Source organism: Chelonia mydas, chromosome 12 (genome assembly GCF_015237465.2).
Source record: "Chelonia mydas isolate rCheMyd1 chromosome 12, rCheMyd1.pri.v2, whole genome shotgun sequence".
NCBI classification, from domain to species: Eukaryota; Metazoa; Chordata; order Testudines; family Cheloniidae; genus Chelonia; species Chelonia mydas.
Genome location: NC_051252.2, coordinates 7,276,331 through 7,296,851, shown reverse-complemented (window position 1 = coordinate 7,296,851; position 20,521 = coordinate 7,276,331). Strand labels below are relative to the sequence as shown.

The 20,521-nt window shown below is 40.1% G+C and overlaps 1 protein-coding gene across 7 annotated transcripts in view; it reads left to right on the top strand.

Moving 5' to 3' along the window:
• RSPRY1 (ring finger and SPRY domain containing 1) overlaps nucleotides 1-16,827 on the top strand; it is a 56,536-nt gene extending 39,709 nt beyond the window's left edge. For all 7 annotated transcript variants that reach the window (XM_037877555.1, XM_037877549.1, XM_037877550.1 and 4 more), the window contains 7 exons: nucleotides 959-1,074; nucleotides 2,100-2,243; nucleotides 9,429-9,540; nucleotides 10,711-10,813; nucleotides 11,742-11,894; nucleotides 14,666-14,770; nucleotides 15,787-16,827. In XM_037877555.1, coding sequence (XP_037733483.1) covers nucleotides 959-1,074; nucleotides 2,100-2,243; nucleotides 9,429-9,540; nucleotides 10,711-10,813; nucleotides 11,742-11,894; nucleotides 14,666-14,770; nucleotides 15,787-15,883 — 830 coding nt within the window. In that variant the 3' untranslated portion in view covers nucleotides 15,884-16,827. The remainder of the gene's footprint in view (nucleotides 1-958; nucleotides 1,075-2,099; nucleotides 2,244-9,428; nucleotides 9,541-10,710; nucleotides 10,814-11,741; nucleotides 11,895-14,665; nucleotides 14,771-15,786) is intronic.
• Nucleotides 16,828-20,521: the final 3,694 nt, after the last annotated feature.

Here is a 20,521-nt window from a genome sequence, read left to right as displayed (position 1 = left end):
TATGATTCTCAGCCTGTAGAGCTAAATGCTTCTCCATTCCTCCTCAGTGTGAAAGAGAATGATTTGGAGGAAAATGTACAGAGCAGTTTCCATGGCATAGCATAACAGTTATTCTTCAACTTGCCCTCCTGGTTCTGTGCAATCCCAGCATCCTGTGTCTTCCCTGCCCTGATTCTGGGTGATTTCCAGGGTGGAATCTCTAACAAAACCCGGTGTACAGTATAACTTATAGCTCAGGGTTGGAGCAAATGCCACCCTGGGTTAAAGCAAATATGAGGAGGCCATGTCGAACAGCATGCTAGAGAATCCCACAGTTGGGCTTCTCTTCTCTTCCCTGATCATGAGCTGTTACAAAGATTCCACCAGGGGCTGCTTTCTTTTACTTGAAATATTTTTATTGCCATGAAACTCAAGCATTTGATCAGCCAGTGTGGGAGGGTCTAGCAGTCACGGAAGTGATGGGGAAAGGACTGAAAGTGGAGGGGAAAGACCACCTTAATTGGCTCAGTTCAGCTGCATAAACCTAGCCCAATAGCTGAAAGCTGCAAGTTTAGAGTTTTCACTATTGCTCTGGCACCATTCCTCCCACAGTAAAATTCCACCCACGTTAACCTTCAGCATGGTGTCTTGTGTGTCCTTCAGGACACACATCTTGATTTGTATTCTGATGCCCTTAATGCTTACTCATGGTTCCTTGAGAGGCACAATTAGCCCTTAGGTGCTTTTCAAATACTCAGGCAGGATATGCCCTGCTCCTGGATATAGTTCTAACAAACACTGGGTGCCACTGTAAGTAAGTAAATAAATATTACATTCAAGTATGCATAATGCCTGTGTTGCTTTAAATTATACCAAGACTGAATTGGATCCTTTGTGTGCGTAGATTTGTATTTATTGAAATAGTCTGGTTGGACTTGTTCCTGCAGTAGCACTTTATTTAAATTTTTTTTTTCTGCAGTTTTGAAAGAAGGCAGACAGTTTACCTATGAGAAAGTTGACTTGACCAATATTAAGGCCATGCTGAATAGTAACGATGTCAGCGAATACCTTAAGATCTCACCACGTGGACTGGAGGTAGGATGTCATTTGATTATTTCAACGTAGAATTTATGTTTTGAAGAAAGCTACAAGATATCACCGTTTCAGTTCACTTTTTGTTCCCATTTTTTTACCCTTCAAAGAATCAACAAGTCTGTATTTCTGAGTTCTCTACAAAACTAGTGAAGGAATTCTGTTTTGGCAATAGACTGTAATGACTCTAACCTTGCTTTTATTACCAGAAATAACCCCTGTAAAACATCACCCCTCTGTGAATCTCAGATCTTTAAAGACAGAGAAACCTATCTAGATCTATCTGGTCCTTCTCCCATGTGGTGCAGAACTGTTCCCTACAGTAGATTTTTCTTTTGTTCTATTGTTTTTTCTATTGTCCTGTCTAGTCTTAAAAGCCCAAAGCAATAGGGATTCCATTTCCTCAGAGAAAGTACCTCTCACCATCAGGAAATTCAGCCTAAATGTTCTTTTTCTTAATTTTGTTCCATGACTGCTAATGATATATTCCTAGAGCACTAAATTGCTGTCCCTCCTTGATGTTTATACCTATCGGATAGTTCTAGATTGTTCCCCACTTGGTCATTTTTTTTAGCCTGTAATCTTTAAATCAGTTCCACTAGCCCTCTGATCACTTCTTTCAGAGTAGCAGCTGTATCCGCAAAAAGAACAGGAGTACTTGTGGCACCTTAGAGACTAACAAAGGTATTTGAGCATAAGCTTTCATGGGCTTCAGCATCCGATGAAGTGGGCTGTAGCTCATGAAAGCTTATGCTCAAATAAATTTTAGTCTCTAAGGTGCCACAAGTACTCCTGTTCTTTTAGCTGATCACTTCTGTTGCTCTTCTCAGAACTATTTTCAACTTGGTTCAGTTTTACTAAGATCCTGTCCGGTATATGGCCCTTGCTGTTGTGAAAGGGGGTGCATTGTGTTTGGAAATTTAAGTGCTTTTACAATTTTGCTTGTATGGCATTTCTCAAATCTATCAGATAGGATTCTTCATGACTGCCAGTTAATTCCAAATCTATTTTCCACTTCTGTTTTTCAGGCTCGATGCGATGCCTCCTCTTTTGAAAGTGTTCGATGTACGTTCTGTGTTGATTCTGGGGTTTGGTACTATGAAGTCACAGTAATTACTTCAGGAGTGATGCAGATAGGATGGGCCACCAAAGACAGCAAGTTTCTCAATCATGTGAGTACATGTGAGGTCACACAGCTGATACTCTAAATATTATGGTTTATTTTCCTTACAGTGCCTATACAAATGGCTTTTCATAGCCTATTGAAATAATTGTCCATGTTTTATATGGATTGCCTCTTCCTCTTACGTTTTTTTCCATACATTTGGCACTGTTACAGATAGTGAATTTAGTACTCATGAAAGGTGCTGGAGTGACATTTATCTCCAGAAGTACAGCACGGTCATCAGTAGCGAGGACTTTTCTTACCCACAGTTGCATGCCTCAACCCTGATCTGGAGCAGTAGGAAGGTAGTTCAGTTTTTATGACCCATTCCACTCTTGGCCTCTGCTCCAACTGCAAATAAGGGTGTCCGGTTATTGCCAGCTGTGTTTTTGTGAAGTGATCGCCTGCCTACTAAGAGCTGATATGCTAGTCATTTGATGCATCCGATGAAGTGAGCTGTAGCTCACGAAAGCTTATGCTCAAATAAATTTGTTAGTCTCTAAGGTGCCACAAATACTCTTTTTCTTCATTTGACTTAGGTCATCAAAGAGCCATGAGGTGGGTTTTCTTACTTTTTTTCTCCTATTTCACAAACTTGGTGACTAGAGATTAAAGGGCCTCTAATCTACATGAAACAATCTGCTCGGGATAGTTTAATATCTTTGAATGTGGGGGTGGTAATCATACTGTTGTATTTTTAGTCTAGAAAGCAAGGATTAAACTGGATGTATATTAAACTGTTTTGCCAACCTAACTTTGTCCTTCTCTAGACTCCTTCCATAAGCTCCCTCTGGTGTGTTCTGTTTGCTCACACTTGCTCTGTGCAGTCAGTATTTGACACCGCAAATTCCTTGTGCTTGTACGTATGTCGCTTTTTAAAAAATACTCTGCAATTGCATGCATTAATTGGTCAAAGTCTGTGATCATGGGAAAGTTCAAATGATAACAGAAATGTGAGTAGGATATTTATTTTTTCCATTTCCCTACCTGGATGAATCCTGGTGGAAAATACCAATATAAAGAGTTTGCCTGCTCTTTTACTAGAGAGGAGCAAATAGCACTTCAGAACAGGCCAGGTGCTAACACTTCATTTTCCAGTCTGGCAAGGAATTGGAAGCTCTCCCTGTTTATGTCAGGAAAGACTAATTTCTGATGGGAAAAGTACGTATGTGGAAATAGCATGCCAAATGTTCTCTTTCCATGCCCTCCAAAAATAAATGAATAAATTCATACAGACATGAAAACTGCCTGAGGCACAGATTGAGAATAGCACAAAACAGGCATAAATGTCACTTGGTGACATCATTTGCATTAAGTACTGGTAGTTTCATTCTTCATTTCAAGCAGTCACATCTAGTTACTCACTTGCCTTGCAAAGTTCTATTTACCTGTGACTAGTTTTATGGGGGAATAAAAGAGCTTCAGTTTTTTTCATAATCTTCACAGCAAAGGCCACTGTGCCTTCACAGTAAAGGCAAATACCTTTGTGATGTGGCTTTTTTGTTTTTGGTTAGTTTTGTGTGTAGTGTTTTGTGTGTACATCTTGGTTTGTAAATTTTCAGGCTGTTGTAAACTCAGGGGTACTCAGACAAGATGGGGGTAGTGTAAAGGTTACCATGGCAGCCTTGTTTTCAGAATTGCCAGGTTTGTATTCTCCACCTGAAAACTACTGTTAAAGTTCCTTCTATTCTGCTTTTTTTTAATGGAATCTGTTAATGCTTTCATAGCAAGTGTGTTCAGCTTACAAATAAGGATGGCTTTTCTAATTGTTACCTTTGCAACCTCACCCAGCATCTGAAAATCAAACTCTCTGGTTCACCCGTAATAACTATTAATAGTTCTGCAATAGAAATTTATAGGCCTATCCTGCTGCCTCTGAGGTCAGTTAGCATTTTACCATTGACTTGAGTGGGAACAGGGTAGGGTCCTTAGTTAACAATTCCGTCTGTGCACAAGCCAGAAGAAAATCCAGGTCTCCTCTGTTGCTTTGGCTCTGCAGAGCTAACAGGCGTATCAAGTAGTAGAAGCTCATTCCTTGGTAAAGTCAGCCGGCAACAGATCTGCTTGCTATCCAGTGAGAATCCTGAAATTTGTTAAAATCTTCATATTACCATAGTCATTTTTTGGTCATCATAACACTTTAAGATAAGGAAGCAGATTATATGGAGTTCTGTTTTGAGGTTTTTTATGTTCTAATACAAGAATGACCTGAGTTAAAACTGCTCAGAAAACTTGTAGAAAAAAATCGTTCCAAAACCTGATATACATCATAGACCAAATACTGTAATGTAGATGTTGGTGTTGATGAATGTAAGTTGGTATGGGCCAAGGGAATGGAAGAGAAGGATATAGCGAGAAAAGCAGCTAACAGGATGGTGTAAGAAGGAATAAGATAAAGTAGATTCCCTGCCCCCATTAGTTACACTTCCTGCTATCCTCTCCCTTACATTCATTCATGTAAGTTACTTCCCCGTGCTGACATATAATTTACACATCCGATTACATCATCTCTAAATATGGCCCCTTGCCTACTGCACAGTATTGCAAAAGAAATGTAAAAAACTGCAAGCCTGTCTTGAATACCAGAAGTTGCCAACACTGACTGTAATGGAAACTGTTTGTGAAATGAAGCAGCAACCCACTAGCCCTTAAACTAGAAGAGGCTTAAAAGATTTTCCCCACTCACCCTAAGTAGCTTGACAGTTTGTTTGGGGTTGTTGTTTTTTTCTGTCTGATGTGCTTCCTGTGAGGAATTTCTAAGTAGGAAGAATTGAGATAATGTCTCTATTTAAGGGCTAGAAGCTTGCTTTACTATTTATTTTTCCCTTGATTGGATATTTCTGATATTCTTTCTGCCCAGAATCTTTTGTAGGCACTTATTTTTGAATGCATCTAGTTTTCTAACATTTTAGCAGATCTCCAGTTCTTGCAGCCCTATGTTAGCACCGAGATTATGTTTGAATTGAAAATTGTCAGTTTTGTTGATAACCATGCATTGTTAAGTTTACTAAATACTGTGGATGCCTTTCCTATCCTTGATGTCACTTCCTTCTTGAGGCATCCATCAACTAATATGGAATTACCCAGGTAGATGAGTTGCTCTTCTTGATATTTTTGACCAGGGTGGATTTGATTTAAATCAAATTGATTTAAATTACTAGTCAGGAAGACTCGATTTAATCATGGATTTCTACATAAGTGCATTCTTGTTGGTGGTTATAACCATAATACATATTCTTCACAACTCAGATGTAGGTTTCATTTTTAGAAGGTACACACGATACATTTTTAAAGTGATTTATTTTGAAAACTTTTCAGATTAGTTTTACAGCTGTATCAGAAAATGAATGATTGGTTATTTCATTTACCAAAGGTAATTGAAGCAGATATTTATAAAGTCATTGGGAGGTGAACTATCTCCAATTCAATAGGTTAATCATTAATATTTGGAGGATTTTCTTGGCATGCTATATTAGGACGAGAACATCACGAGACAGACATTAATATTGTTTTAGTTAACTAAAACGATGACGTTATGTATTCTGGATTCTTTTCTTCAACAGCAAACATATAATTTAACAAAACAAGCATCTGAATGTTTGAGTTTAGTTAAACATTCAGGTTTTTTTAAAATCAGGTTTGTTTTTGTTAACTGTTTTGAACTAAAATAGTTAAATGTTTTTTTTTAAAATATTTCAAAACAACCAAACATTAAATCGACCATGTCAGCCAGGTCAACACAAGAAACTTAAAATATTGGCTTCTGCAGCTAACTCTGTCATCTTCACTTTCATTTTCCTGTTTGTTCATAATCTGGAAAAGGAAAAACAAACTTTCCTGCTTTTTCAGGTCCCAAATTTCTCAATTTGGAATGAATGAGTCCAAAGGAAGAAAATATTCTTTCTACACCAACAGAAGCAGCTACTGCTGTTAAAAGTGAGATTATCACTTCAACAGTCTCTGAATCCAAGTGCTTACATGACCCACCAGTTCACTGGTGTGACTTTTTCTTTAAATCATCAGCAAATATATATTTCTTGAATGGTTCTCATTCCCAAACTGGGTCTCTCTTACGGCCTGCTGCCATTATAGGTTTTTCTTTCTAGTGAGAGAATGGTATGGTAGATCTCAAATCAATAAAGGCTACGCTCAGAAAGACCTAAAGACTTCTGGAATATGCTGCTCAAACAGTTTCACTTTTGTTTCTATTGCCTGTCCCTCCCTTCTCACATTTATCTCCAGACTTCCTTTCCTTGTCCAGATCCATTCCACCCCCAACAATCTTTTATTCACTGAACTTTTCAAAACTTTGCACTTTTAGGGAGGTAAGGGATTTGCTCTGCGTACACAAATTTGCAGAGGGACAATAGGGTTGAGGTCTGTTATTTTTTCCCCTGTAAGTAGGTTGGTTGGTTAGGCAGGCAGGCAGACACATTTTTGCTGTTAACATGCATGTTATCTCAGGAGACACAAATCCACAGTCTGAGAACTGCAAAACTAAGCATCTATGATGGTATCTTCTAGACTGACTACTGAGTCCCATTGGGTAGATAGATTATTTAGGTTAATCTTTCTATACAGAAGCCCCTGGAACCCCATAATATTCAGTCCCTAATCCATGAACTATTGGAACTAATTTACAAAACTTTTCTTAAACATTACATGAATATATTGTCTCATACTATAGAATTAGAATTTATAATCCCTATTCCATGATGAGATACATTATAGCTCAAAAAGTTTTCTTAATTAAAACTATTTTTAGATAGGTTTTTTCCTCAAAAAGCATTTTAGCAAAAAAATCTGATTTAAATAAAAAAAATTTGGATTTTTTTTATCATTGTTTTTTATCCACCCCGTTTTTGACTTCTGTTATGTTACCACTTGACATCTGGCTTTCAGGGATATTTGTTTTAGCATAACGAATTTTGAGCCATGCTTGGCCTGCTATTTTTGCCAAGTTGTCTCTTTGTAACTTTTGGGGGTGCTGCTCACTACCATAATATCGTCAAGGTCGTCTAGACATTAGCCATCTAGCCATGCTGTACCAGTGTTTGTGTTGCTAATACACTTCTTTGTTATGCAGTCTACGGCAAACAGTAGAGATACAATGCAGTCCTGTTTCACTCATGTCAGTGAACCACTGTCTGATTGTTCACCTTTATAGAGCACTTCACATCTCTACGTGGCCTTGATGACTTTAGCTGGGATTCTGTAGAGCTGAAGAATGTTCCACAATATATGTTTGTGCAGGCTAGGCTGATTGTTCAGCTTTATAGAGCACTTCTACGTGGCCTTGATGATGTTAATGACTTTAGCTGGGATTCTGTAGAGCTGAAGAATGTTCCACAATGTATGTTTGTGCAGGCTATCAAATGCTTCTTGAAAATCAATTAAATTGATGAAGAAGGGAGCTTCCCCTTCTAGACATTCTTCTATGGTCCTTGGTGTGAATATCTGACCTGCACAGGATCTCTTGGGCTTGAATCCAGCCTATTCTTCTCTAAGCTTTGCATCCACTGCCTCTTTCATCCAATTTAGTATCACACTGCACAAGGCTTTCCCTACAACAGAGGAATGTAACTCCTCTCCAGTTCTTAGTCAGTAAGATTAACCCTTTTGGAATATTCTGACCATTATTCCATGCTCCTCTTGGTGAGGAGGGGGTCTCTTTTTCCCAAACTTCATTAAACAGCTCCCTGTTCCGTTAGGATGGTGGTAGCAAGTATTTTAAGCATTTCTGCTGTAATCTGATCATCTCTCGCTGCTTTGTTATTTTTCAGCTTTTTGATTGCGACCTGTACTTCTGACATCTCAATTGGACTAATATTTGTCAAGTTGAACAAGTTCATTTGTAATGTATTTGGGGCCATTTAATCTCGTTAACACTTGAAAATTGACTGAATTTAGCTATTATTTGGGACCTGTGAGACTCACGTTGTTGGAGTACGGGCATCTCTGCCCTTATCAAATCCCACAGAGCAAGCAGAAACTCATCTCTTCTTCCATACTGCTAATTGGTTCCTCCTCGTCAACGAAGAGAGGTGGCTTTCTGATGAGGGATATTGTTTTCAGTTACTGCTTGCCCCCAAATGGGTTTAGTGAGGAGTCTCGAAAGCTTTTTATAGTAGTCTTTGGATTCGTTTTGGGGGAGCATAACAGAGGGCGTTGTTTTTCCCACAGTCTTGTTGCTGGCAGCCACTTCCTTATTTGAAAATAACTAATATAACTTGTCATTGTCTCAAGTTTTGTCAGCTCTTGAGTTTGAGAGTAGCTTCGGTTAGACGAGAGGTGGCATTGTGGAGAAAACAAGTAAAATGTTGCTGTTTAGATACCTAGCTTTGTTGTAAAGATAATATATCCGATATTAATCAACATATAAAATGTATAGTCCCTTTCATTCAGGGAGCTCGAAGCACTTTGCAGACACTAATCCTTACAACACCCCTGGGAGGTAGGCAAGCTTTATTCCTATTTTACAAGTGTGGAGGACGTGAGGCCCAGAGGTTCAGTGACTTGCCCAGTGTCTCCCAACCAGTTGCTGACAGAGTCACAAATAAACCCCATAACTCCTGACTTAGTCTTGTGCACTATCCACCAGACCATATTCCCTCTCTGACCCGTGGAAAACATTGTAAAACCTGGGTAAACGATAGTACAAAAATTGTGTGGAACATTGCAAACACCACCTCGGTCGTGCTCTGTTACCCAGCAAATGCCCTGATTCGTAATACGGAGTCATTCTGTCTGCTGAACATAGATCAGAAATGAGGTGTGTGGTCAGAGCTGCCTGAGAGGAAGCTCACCTGGTACCTCTGCTCTTGCTAAGCCTGGTTCAGGTAATGCTATTAGACCGTCCTCTTTCAGGAGCATTACATTCACTCCTAATTTTTTTTTTTTTAAAGGAGTAAAATCCATTTGACCTTGAAAGTATCTCTCCCAAAGGAGGGGAAAAAGTAAATATGCCTTCCTAAGAAGAGCTGTGTAGTTCTGATGCATTTTTAGGTGGAAAGAGTAAGGAAGTGATACTGAATGAGGGGTGTGTGGGTGTAAGTGAGAGAGAGAAAATAGAATAGAATAAAATTAAACTTCTTAGAATGAATGGTTTGGTTATGTAAAAATAGACCTCCAGCCCTTTGCCACAAAACAGGAGTGACTGCAGATTAAAATGCTGTGCTTTGTTTCGCTAAAGGAAGGTTACGGTATTGGGGACGACGAGTACTCCTGTGCATATGATGGCTGCCGGCAGCTGATTTGGTATAATGCCAGAAGTAAACCGCATTCCCATCCCTGTTGGAAAGAAGGTATTTTCTTCATCTTGTGGCAGTTATCCTAGCCTGCTATCACCAAAGAGCTTTTCTAGAATACTCACGGGAGGAATAGCCTGTAGTTGGAGTTTATTAGCAGTTTCAGAGAATCTGAAGATGAGGTCATCTAGCCAACTTCTTGCCATTTCAGGATTGTTAATTACTGTACGCTTACTGGTGTTCTGTCTGGTTTCTTAAATGTGCCCTGTGAAACTGTCCACCACTTCTCATGGAGACCTTCCACAGCCTAACAGATCTCACTCTGGGGAATCCCTACCACCACCACCAGTTATTACAGGCGGTGCTGATAGCACCACCTTAGCTTAATGTTGTCTGATACTTCCTTTTATAAGACCCTGTTTTCAGTTGCTTATAACTTGGCCAAACTTAAATCATTTGGGGAGAAATTTTCCATGCAAGGTGTTTTGCCTCGGGCTCATCTGTCTGTCTTCAGCAAAAATGGTTTGGCTGTTTCTTAGAACAAGATTTGGGAAATACATTGTTTTGCCCCTGTATTTAAAAAAAAAAAAAAAAGAGGAAATTCTGGCAATCTTTGCTTTGAGAAGCTATAGTGACCCCTTTTTTTTGGAGTAGGAACTTGAAATTTGGGAGGAGGGTGGCCTTTTTCTTTTCTTTTTTCAGGGATGTGCCTGTAATCCCCATGAAAATCAGCCCAAATTTGCCCAAGTTATAAAATCTTTGAAATACCTGAGTTTGAACATGCGCTGCAGAGACTTCTTTAGATTTTAGCAGCTAAATTCCCTGAAGATTGTCTGCATTGGGCATGCTCCAGCCTGGGGAGGGAATGGAAAGAGGCAACCCTAAAGCCTGCATTTGCTAACTTTTGAATATTTAGCTTAGCAATGTTAATGTTCCTTAAATGTAGCTGTCTGTGTGCAAATCAACCTAAATCTTCCTTTCCTTAATTTCATCCAATTTCCTCCTAATTATACCCTTTTTACTATGGTAAATAACTCTTCTCCCTCTAGTGCTTATTCAAATAATGGTAGGTAGGTTGTTCCCTATTAATCACTCCTTAGCCAAGCTATTCAATCAGCTTCTTTAACCTTTCCTCAACAATCAGCACCTCCAACTCCCAATCATATTTGTTGAATGCCATAAATACCTGAACCTTAATCCTAAAATATTTTTGTTTTTGTACATAAGGAGACACAATAGGATTTTTACTAGATTTGCAAGAAAAGCAAATGATCTTCTATTTAAATGGAAACCAGCTTCCTGCTGAGAAACAAGTGTTTTCATCTGCAGTGTAAGTAATATTTTCATTTTGACAGACAAGTATTAAAATGCAATATGGATAATGGTTCTCATTGGTTAAAAGAAAAAAAAATTCAAATTCTGGGTTTAGTTTGACAGTAAACTAATATTTACCGGTCATAGATGCTATTGCTCTTAAGCAGAGCTCCCTGTTGAAAGTACTGATAACAGCTAAAAATCTGAAACCAGCTACTCTGAAACCTGCTAAAAATCAGTGACATGAGTGTGAATTTACAAATGGATTTAAGGGCCAGAGGAAACACATTCTTTAGCCTAAGTTTAATGCAGCTTTCTGTCGTGCAATTTTAGCAATTTACGGAACACTTTCTATATAATATTGTGGATTTTGGTTCTCTGGGAGATAAAATAACAAAACCTTGTTCTTGTTGCTTCAGATGTGTCAACTTTTTGCACACTCCTAATTTGCTCAGTGTTCTCCAAGTTTTGTGCCTTGGCAAATAAGAGAGATTGGGGGGGGGGGGGGGGGTGGCGGCGGCGGTGATGTGAATCCTTTGCACTTGAACCTGTTCCCCAAACAGCAACACACAGCCCCATTTTGGACAAAACAGTTATTCCTGCTGAGGTGGATGGAGAATAGTGTTGTCACGCACTCAGGTGCATGCGTTTGCCTCCACATAGATGCAGCTTATCCTGTTTGTAGCCAGTAGAGGCTCTGGCAGACAGTGGCAATGGACTTAGTTCACATATCTTAATTAAATTGAGAAATAATGAATCAAGTAAGAAAAGTACATGCTGCTAAAATCAGGTTCCCTGGAGTTTCTCTCCCAAATAACAGTGGCTGGATTACAGTACTGGAAGTCTTGTTCCAGCGTGGGATAGCGTTTGGTCCAATAGGTATGTCCAGCATGCTCTGTCTGTACTATTGCTTTCTGATGTTCATGCTGTCCTTCATATTGCAGATCTGGCTTTTTTGCTGCAGCTAGTTTCATGTCCTATCAACAATGTGAGTTCAATTTTGGAGCAAAACCTTTCAAGTATTCACCTTCAATCAAATTTAGCACCTTTAATGACTATGCCTTCCTGACAACAGAGGAGAAAATAATTTTACCAAGGTAATCTCTTTCTGCCTGGTTATGCCACATTCATACAATACACAAATGTGTAGGTTTGAACAGGATATGTCACATTTCTGGTGTAAATGGTCTAACATTGTAGTCTCCGAACATAAATAACTTTTTGATTAATTCAGCATGTGATTAGTCCTTACGTGAAAGGGACATGCTAGACTTCAGGCTCCACTTCAACAAAGCATAAAAACATAACAGTGGCCATACTGGGTCAGACCAAAGGTCCATCCAGCCCAGTATCCTGTCTACCGACAGTGGCCAATGCCAGGTGCCCCGGAGGGAGTGAACGTGACAGGTAATGATCTAGTGATCTCTCTCCTGCCATCCGTCTCCACCCTCTGACCAACAGAGGCTAGGGACACCATTCCTTACCCATCCTGGCTAATAGCCATTAATGGACTTAACCTCCATGAATTTACCCAGTTCTCTTTTAAACCCTGTTATAGTCCTAGCCTTCACAACCCCCTCAGGCAAGGAGTTCCACAGGTTGACTGCATGCTGAGTGAAGAAGAACTTCCTTTTATTTGTTTTAAATCTGCTGCCCATTAATTTCATTTGGTGGCCCCTAGTTCTTGTGTTATAGGAACAAGTAAATAACTTTTCCTTATTCACTTTCTCCACCCCACTCATGATTTTATAGACCTCGATCATATCCCCCCTTAGTCTCCTCTCTTCCAAACTGAAAAGTCCCAGCCTCTTTAATCTCTCCTCATATGAGACCCGTTCCAAACCCCTAATCATTTTAGTTGCCCTTTTCTGAACCTTTCTAGTGCCAGCATATCTTAAGCACTTAAGCTTGTGCTTAAATGCTCTGCTAGATTTTTGTCCTATCTTCCTTCTGTACTCATTAATTTACACTGGCTGTGCAGTTTTACCTCGCACAGTGTTTAAAATACACATAGTAAAAATCACTTCCTGCTATGTATAAACTGTGAAGTTAATTGAAGAAAAATGATCTTAATTAAAATTGGTGTCTTGGCACAAATGAGGTCACTTTTAAACATTGGCCGTGTAGAAGCACTTTGCAAGCAATTGTAAAGCCTGAAGTGATTGCTCTTCTCTTAATCTCAGTAAAAATACTTCCTTACTATGAAGGATGCTGCCAAGGAGAGATGTTGGAGTGGACTGGCAATTCCCCGATTTCTGAACAGCTTAAGACCTCTTTTGGCTTAATTTATGCTCAACTTCTACTTGGATAAAATCAGCATAAATTTTGCATTTCTGCAAAAAGGAAAAAAAATTCAATTCTCACTTTAGGTAATCAGTAAAAGTGTGATGCAGTGCAGGAGAGCACAGTGCTGGGAACCAATGGCCCTGCTTTGCCACTAACTCACCATGTAACCTGGGGCAAAACCCAAATTTTTAAACTTTGGTGCCTAAACTTTGGTGCCTAGTGTGATGGAGCCACTCGCCTCTCATGAGCACTCCCTAGCTGGTGTGCCTGTGCCTGCACTTTTTCCAGCTTTGCACCTGCTACCACCCTCGCCAGGTGGATCTTGGGTGACGCAGCCCTCTAGCCAAATCCCACAGTCTGCATGTGTACAACCAAACCCCTTCTGGGGTACACAATTCAACAGGGCCTATCACAGTGCCCTGAAGACCCTTCGCCTCCTGGCGAGTCCCAACTGATCCCCGCTCTCTAGCTGAGCTGCGCTCTCAGTTCAGTTCACTCCCCTTCTGGGGGGGTATCGAAAGTCCCACAAATGCTGAGAGTGGGTGAATAAAATCAAGGGACTGAACCTCCATTGGTACCGTCTATCCCATATCCACACAGAGTTCCACTGAATTCACGGGAGTGCAGAGTGCTAGTAGCCCCATTGCAGAAGCAGGGCTGACCTTTTATCATTTCTTGGATATTGAAAGGAATTCTTTGCTTTCATCAGTGAAAGTTCTGATGCTTTTTCTCAGGCACCTTTCCATATTAACATTGGTGACTGTTAGTGTTTAGAGACGTTGCTGCACTGTTTACCCTACACTTTTTGACTATTTCCTTATTTCAGCCTCCTCCCTGTGTTCATTCAAAACTTATCAAGAAAATTACCTACTAAATACCTCTTATTTTTAATCATATGTAGAGGGACCCTCCAACTACTTAGCATTAGTTGCTCTTTAGAAGAATTGCACTGTCACTTTTTTCATCGATTTTTCTCAACTGAAATTCCTTGGTATTGGTGTCACTTGAGAAGACAGCTCTAATTCTAATGTTAGAATCCAAACATATGGAGTAAAGTTTTGGTTAACTCGGTTCCTTGGACGTTTCCTTTATACTAACACCATACATTCCCCTCTCCATCCTAGCCTTTGCTCCTGTTCCTGTGTTGGTTGATAAGTTGGATTGTTGTCCCTCTCTTGTATCTGTTCTTGTAAACAGTTTTACAGTATTGTATGGTTTCTGAGACTTTGCATATTGAGAATTTTTTTTAAAAACATTCCTATTATACGAGTGTATATATCAAACTAAATCATAAGAGGTTTGTTTGTTTGTTTCTTTAAAAGTGTTCCACTTTGGAAGTCATAAGAAATGGAGATGGGGAAAAAAGATGTATTGAGTCATCTAGTCTAGCCACCTCATCCAACCGTCCCCACAGCGTAGCCAGAATAGGGTTGTTAGACTGTCCCAAATTTTACATTTGTTTAGGAATATTTTTACTGTTTTTAATTGTCAATTAAAAACAAAAGAATTTGTGTATTGGCCTGGATCCATCACTCAGGTGTGTAGTTTAGTGATAAATGTTTTTCTCGTACATCTATTTCAGACATCGACGTCTGGCTTTGTTGAAGCAAGTGAGTATCCGAGAGAACTGCTGCACGCTGTGCTGTGATGAGGTAGCAGACACAGAACTCAGACCCTGTGGACACAGGTAAATTAAACACACAGACCTTGTCTGTTTGCACCGCGTTATGTGAAAATGCGGTCAAAGTAGGACTTCTGCTCATCTCTAGTGACTACCCAACCTGCACGAAAAGATCCATCCCTTTAAAGATTTGAAAAAGAGTACAGGATAAACAAACACTAGTCATCTGACCATCTCCCTCAACAAAACAGATGTAATATCCAAGGTGGTGGGTGTGTGCAGTTGCTAAGCGTAGACCTGCTTGTGTGTCTCTTCACAGTGCCTGCTCTACCAAATTTAACTCCTTGATCTGGAAAGTGTCTTGAGATAAGTATAGTATAAAAGCTCCACATAAAATGCAATACTGTTTAGAGAAAATCAAGAATGGGACTGGATTTTTAATGCAATCTGGATCCTTTTACCAAGTTACCAATTCAAATACAGTTAAGTACTGATAATGTCATTGCCATGATGGTTTTTGAATTGCCTTTATGAAATGAGTTTGCAGCTAAGTGTCCAGCTCTTAGTGACCTGTGGGCACCACTATAATATGCCTGTTGGAACTGACATTCTTGTTGGCAGTTAGCAGAAAGACAAAGGATTGAGTGGGTGTGCAGAATATACCCCCCATCGCCTCTAGTGATTGGCATTCTAGGTCAAGAGTCAGGCAAATCAGTGTGGGGAGACTTGCACTGCCATTGTCCAAACCATACCTGGTCTGTGGGTTAATGAAAGGGTGACTGCACTAGAAATTGCTCAGCAGCATTAAGGACCTAAATCCTGCAAGATTCTGATTGCCTCCTGCGAGGAAGGGCTTGAGACTCATGAGCTTCCATTGACTCTAGTAGGAGCTGAGGACACAGAACCAAACCTTCCCATTGAGGAAAATCCATCTTGCTGATCCTTTTTTCCACAGTGGTTGAATGAAATTTTTGTATGGAGTGAATTTATTAGCATCTGGATTCTACTCCTTTTTTGTTTTTTTATTTTTTTTTAATAAATCAGCATAAATTCAGATTTGTAACTGATCTTCTCTTCTTTAGTGACCTGTGCATGGAGTGTGCCTTGCAACTGGAGACCTGCCCATTGTGTCGACAGGAAATACAGACTAGAGTCAGACAGATCTCCCACATTTCATGACACGTGGAGAATATCATGGACTTATTTCTAATCAATTCCAGCCAATACTGCAAGGGACAAGCATCTCTTATCAAACTATACGCACATCAAAACCATAGCCGTGACCAGATTTCATGCTACACCATAGTCTGTTTATCTTAGAAATGAAATCTTAAATAAACTAACCCAACTTGCCAGTGCTGGGGAACTGGCTTCAACAATAGCTAATAGTTCGACATTTTATGGCTGTTGGTTATCTCCAAGCAAGACCACAGGAGAGTGTCTTTTTTTCCTTTTCTTTCTTTCTTTCTTTTTCTTTCTCTCTCACTTATCACAAGTGCTGAAAAAGAATTTGCACTGGAAATATACACATGAAGTACATAAAATCTCCTAAAACAGGGACATGCTGTCTCATGCTCTAAAGTCCTTATTTTTGGCAGAAGTCGTCATGAATAAAGTATGCCAATATTTCTTTAATGTAGCCTCCTGCTGGTCAGAGACTGTTTTCCAGCAGTGGATATTAAACTGCTCAAAGACTTGAAATCTGTACACAAACAGACTGGTTTGAAAAGAAGGTGCAGAGACTGTAGAAAAATCCAAATTTTTGATAACTCAGTGATTCCAAAGAACGTTCTGATTTCTTTTTTTTAAACTGCGGAAAGTTGGTGGTATTTTCACATTCGTAGTGTTTCTAATTACTTCAATTTCAGTACCCATGTTTAGTGAAAAGAATAATTTTCAGGAGGAATTCTTACAGTAATTGTAATGCTGGACAGGAGACAGTTTGAAATTTTGGGTATTTTTTTTTTTAGGTACCATCAATCATCTTTTTTTTTAATCAGTATTGTTTTTTGAAAGTTATGTACATTTTGAAAATACTGAGCTGTGTTCTCAAAAGGTCTAGAAAGAATTCTGAGCAAATGTATTAATATTGTTTTAAACGAATACATGTTATTTGAATAGCACATTCAGTCCTGTTCTGTTTAACTCTTTAACCAAAAATCCACATCACCTACACTTAGAGCCTCACACACGGTCCCCTGCACCAGGTGCAGGATTTGGGTCACATTTTCTTTTTGGTTGCGATCGTCAAGTGGTGATTCCTTTTTACTCCCTGTTATCATAAATTTGTGAAACTTAGTTGATAAGGATGCACTTCAGCAGGCAACTGTGGATGGATGGGTTGTTTCGAGATCAAGTATAAACTTAGTAAAACAGAGCCAGATCCTCAGTTGGTGCAAACTGGTGTAACGCCATGGAAGTCAATGGTACTTTACCAGCTCGTGCCAGTTTGAGAACCTGACCCAGAATCTCCAAGTTTTTCCACTTTTCTTTGAAGGTACAATAGCCTTGCTAATCCACACACAATAACTTAGACCAAAAAAATCCCCACTTCTTGCAAAGATTTAATAGCAGAGATTGCTGTAGTGAGCTCTTGGGCTGCAAGATTTATTTTATTTAAATAAAAATTAGATATAATTTACTAGTACAGTAAATTTTTATAAATACTAAGTATAGCTGGGGCCTGACTGTATGGGCTGAGCACCTTCAACTCCTGTTTGTCAATGGGAACAGAGAGCCATGAGCCCCTCACAGATTCAGACCCTTGAACTTATTCTTTCACTTGTTGGCGTGAGTAATTCAAAAGGTGGTGAAAGTAGTCACCCCTGTGCAGATGGCCAGCAAATGGCCTATTCACCACTTGAGGGCTTCGACTTAAGTGCTGCGTAGCTCTGTGCTCGTCCTGTGCTGAAGGGTGACTTTCACCCCCAAAATGCAGATATTCAGCGAGTCTCTCAATCACTTGCACAAATTAAGAAATGTGTTTGTAAACCCTTCTTCCTCCTGAATTTTCCAAATAGTTACTACTTACTAGACTGAATACAGATTAGTGTAACTTAGTCATCTTATTAATGTTAGTGATGTGACTTCTCTTCCACCTCAAAGCTAGTTCCTTCAGAGCCCTGTATCCTGATTTATAGGTTGGAACAGTCACATGTATTCTGAGGATTTACATTCTTCCCCATGGATTTTCTTGTATCTTCCAAAATTTGTTTTTATTATGATAGGACTGAGAGGTCCCAGCCAGAGCTGTCTCCTTGTGCTGAGTGCTCTACAAACATAGAAGTAGACCCAATCGTTGCCCCAAAGAGCCTAGAATTTAAGACTTAATTTTGAAACTAAGCTTCTAATGCTTCTGATTGCAAAAATAGTTTTTACAGCAAAAACAGAGGTTCTATAAGTCCGAGACACTGTGGATGCTACAAGGAACGTGTGTGAGCCAGAACCATATAGATCTGCCTTTGTGGAAAGATGCTGATAGTTTCCATGGTTTTTTCCCTGTTCAGGGTAGATTAGGGGTAGAATTTTCAAAAACACCTAAGTGACTTAGGCTCCTAACTCCCATTGGCTTTCAAGGTGACTTAGGCTCCCAAGTGCCTAAGTTGCTTTTGAAAATAGATGTGCTTGGAAACTTTTACCCGTGACATTTTATCTTTTTATCAGCAGTATTTTATTGGCTTCCTCCTCTTTCTGTACAGCACACGAGCTTAAGAGTAGGAACCACTGTTTACCTTAAGGTAGCCTGTGCAATTTTGTTCCATATTAAACTTCATGATGTGTATGTAAAGAGAGGCTGAATGTATAGGGTTTTTTTAAAAGTTTTGGGTGGCGCAGTTCAGCTTGACTCTTACACTACACATTCAGCTCTGTCTACTGTTTAGTCTTTGAAGACCTGTAGGGTATCTACACTGCAACGTAAGCCCACGTTTGAGCCTAACCCCCCCCCCCCCCCGCATCTACGCTGCAATTGTGCTAGCCCAGGGCTCAAACCCAGGGTCCCAGGACTCTGGAGGGTCCGAGCTCGAGTCAAGCCGGGACCCAGAATCCAAGCCCTATTGCTTTCTAGTGTAGCTGACTCCTGTGACCCCAGTCAAGCAGGACTGCATCTGGAAGTATTCCACAGTTCCATGGGACAACTTCCTTAGTCCTCTATCTCCCAACAATCTGCAGTCCACTCTATTGAAACGCTTGCCAAATGGCAGCAGCTCAGGTCCGCGTTAACCTCTTCTGTTCCAATCGCTGATCTGCAAGCACGCTTACAACAGAGCCTCCTGTGTTTGCAATGGCAAGCAAACTGATCAAGCCTTTTGCAAAGTGAGCTGTTTCCTGGTATTTTGCAGGGTGGGCAGTGAAGTTTTCCCACTGCACCATAAGCTAGAGAAGCCACATTGGTGGGCAGGGGGCAGCACTGAGAGGGACTCTGGGTTATGGTTACTTTGACTCAGGTCTGTGCACTATAGTGTGGACACCAGAGCCCGAGGTTTGAACACGGGTCAGAAAATTCTTTACTTAAAGTTACAATAGAGTGTAGATGCTGAAGCCCAGGGTTCCCTAACATGGGTCAGCTAGCTGACTTGAGTCCCACTAACCCTGGGCTTATGTTGAAGTGTAGACATACCCTTAAGGACAAGCTAGGAAAGGTTGTGCCGTCACAGGTAACAAGGAAGTGAAACCTGTGGGGAAAGCGATTTTGTAGTGAAATTGTTTCAAAGCTTTGGAGGTTTGTTTGTTTGTTAAGGAGTTAAACAGCTGAGATAAGAGCTCAAAGGTTTAATGCTCCCCTCCCCATCAAGTGCTGAGAGAGCCTCCCCCGCCTTCCCCACCCCCTCCTTCCCATTTCTCTAGTCCTCCAAGGAAACCTTTAACCAAAACTGGGAAGGTCAGCCTGGCAGCTGTGATATTTCTAAGGTGAAAAATGAGCAGAAAACCAAAGAAAAGCTTTCACACCTGTATATATGTTACAAAGAAGCAAGGACAAAAACATTTTCCCCACCCATAAAGGTGGGGAATCATGAGTGCTTCTCTAAATCCAAATAATAATCTCCTTTTGCTAACAGTTAATTATTTCCCTGCTCATCTTAACCAGACTTATCCCACTAATGAGCTGGTTCAGTCTGGCTTGGACAGTTGTTCTGAACCTGTCCTCTGCCCATCACTATGATATTCATGGGTCTTCAGTGATCGACAGAGCCCTTTCTCTTGTCTGTAGATGAAATATTTGAGTATTAAGGCAGTGAGATGATTGGGGTGAAAGAGCGTTCTCTTACAGGCAGAAAGTGGAGAGAATCAGAACCAATTACTGGATAGGTCTATCAGTGCGGTGTTGCATCAAGTAAAATGGAAGTTCCATGGTGGGGAAGGTGGTTAAGCTTTGAATATACAAAAAATAGAATGGCCTTTGAGTTATTTGGATAATCTAGCATGTGCTATTGTCCTTTTTTTTTTTTTTTAACAATTATGAAAAGATGTTTGGGGCCGTTCACTCAAGTGTTGCACAATGCTGTAAGGTTTCTATGAAATTTGATCCAGCAGCAAAGATTGTTCAATTAATAGTGTTTTTGAACAGCTGACCTTGTGTATATCTGGTTTTGCCTTCCAAGTGCCATGGAGCAGCTTTTGGCTGAATCCCTGCTGGTTTTCATCTGGAGGGATGAGGAAAAGGCAGCTCCAAGGGGATCTTAGCCCCAGTCTGTAGAAGGCTTTGAAGAGCAGGACCAAGATTTTGAATTCAATCCAGAATTCTCTAGGAAGTTTGTCCAGCACCAGTATGCTGCATTTGCATCATCTGGTTATATAGCAGGTAGGCTGCCCTGTTTT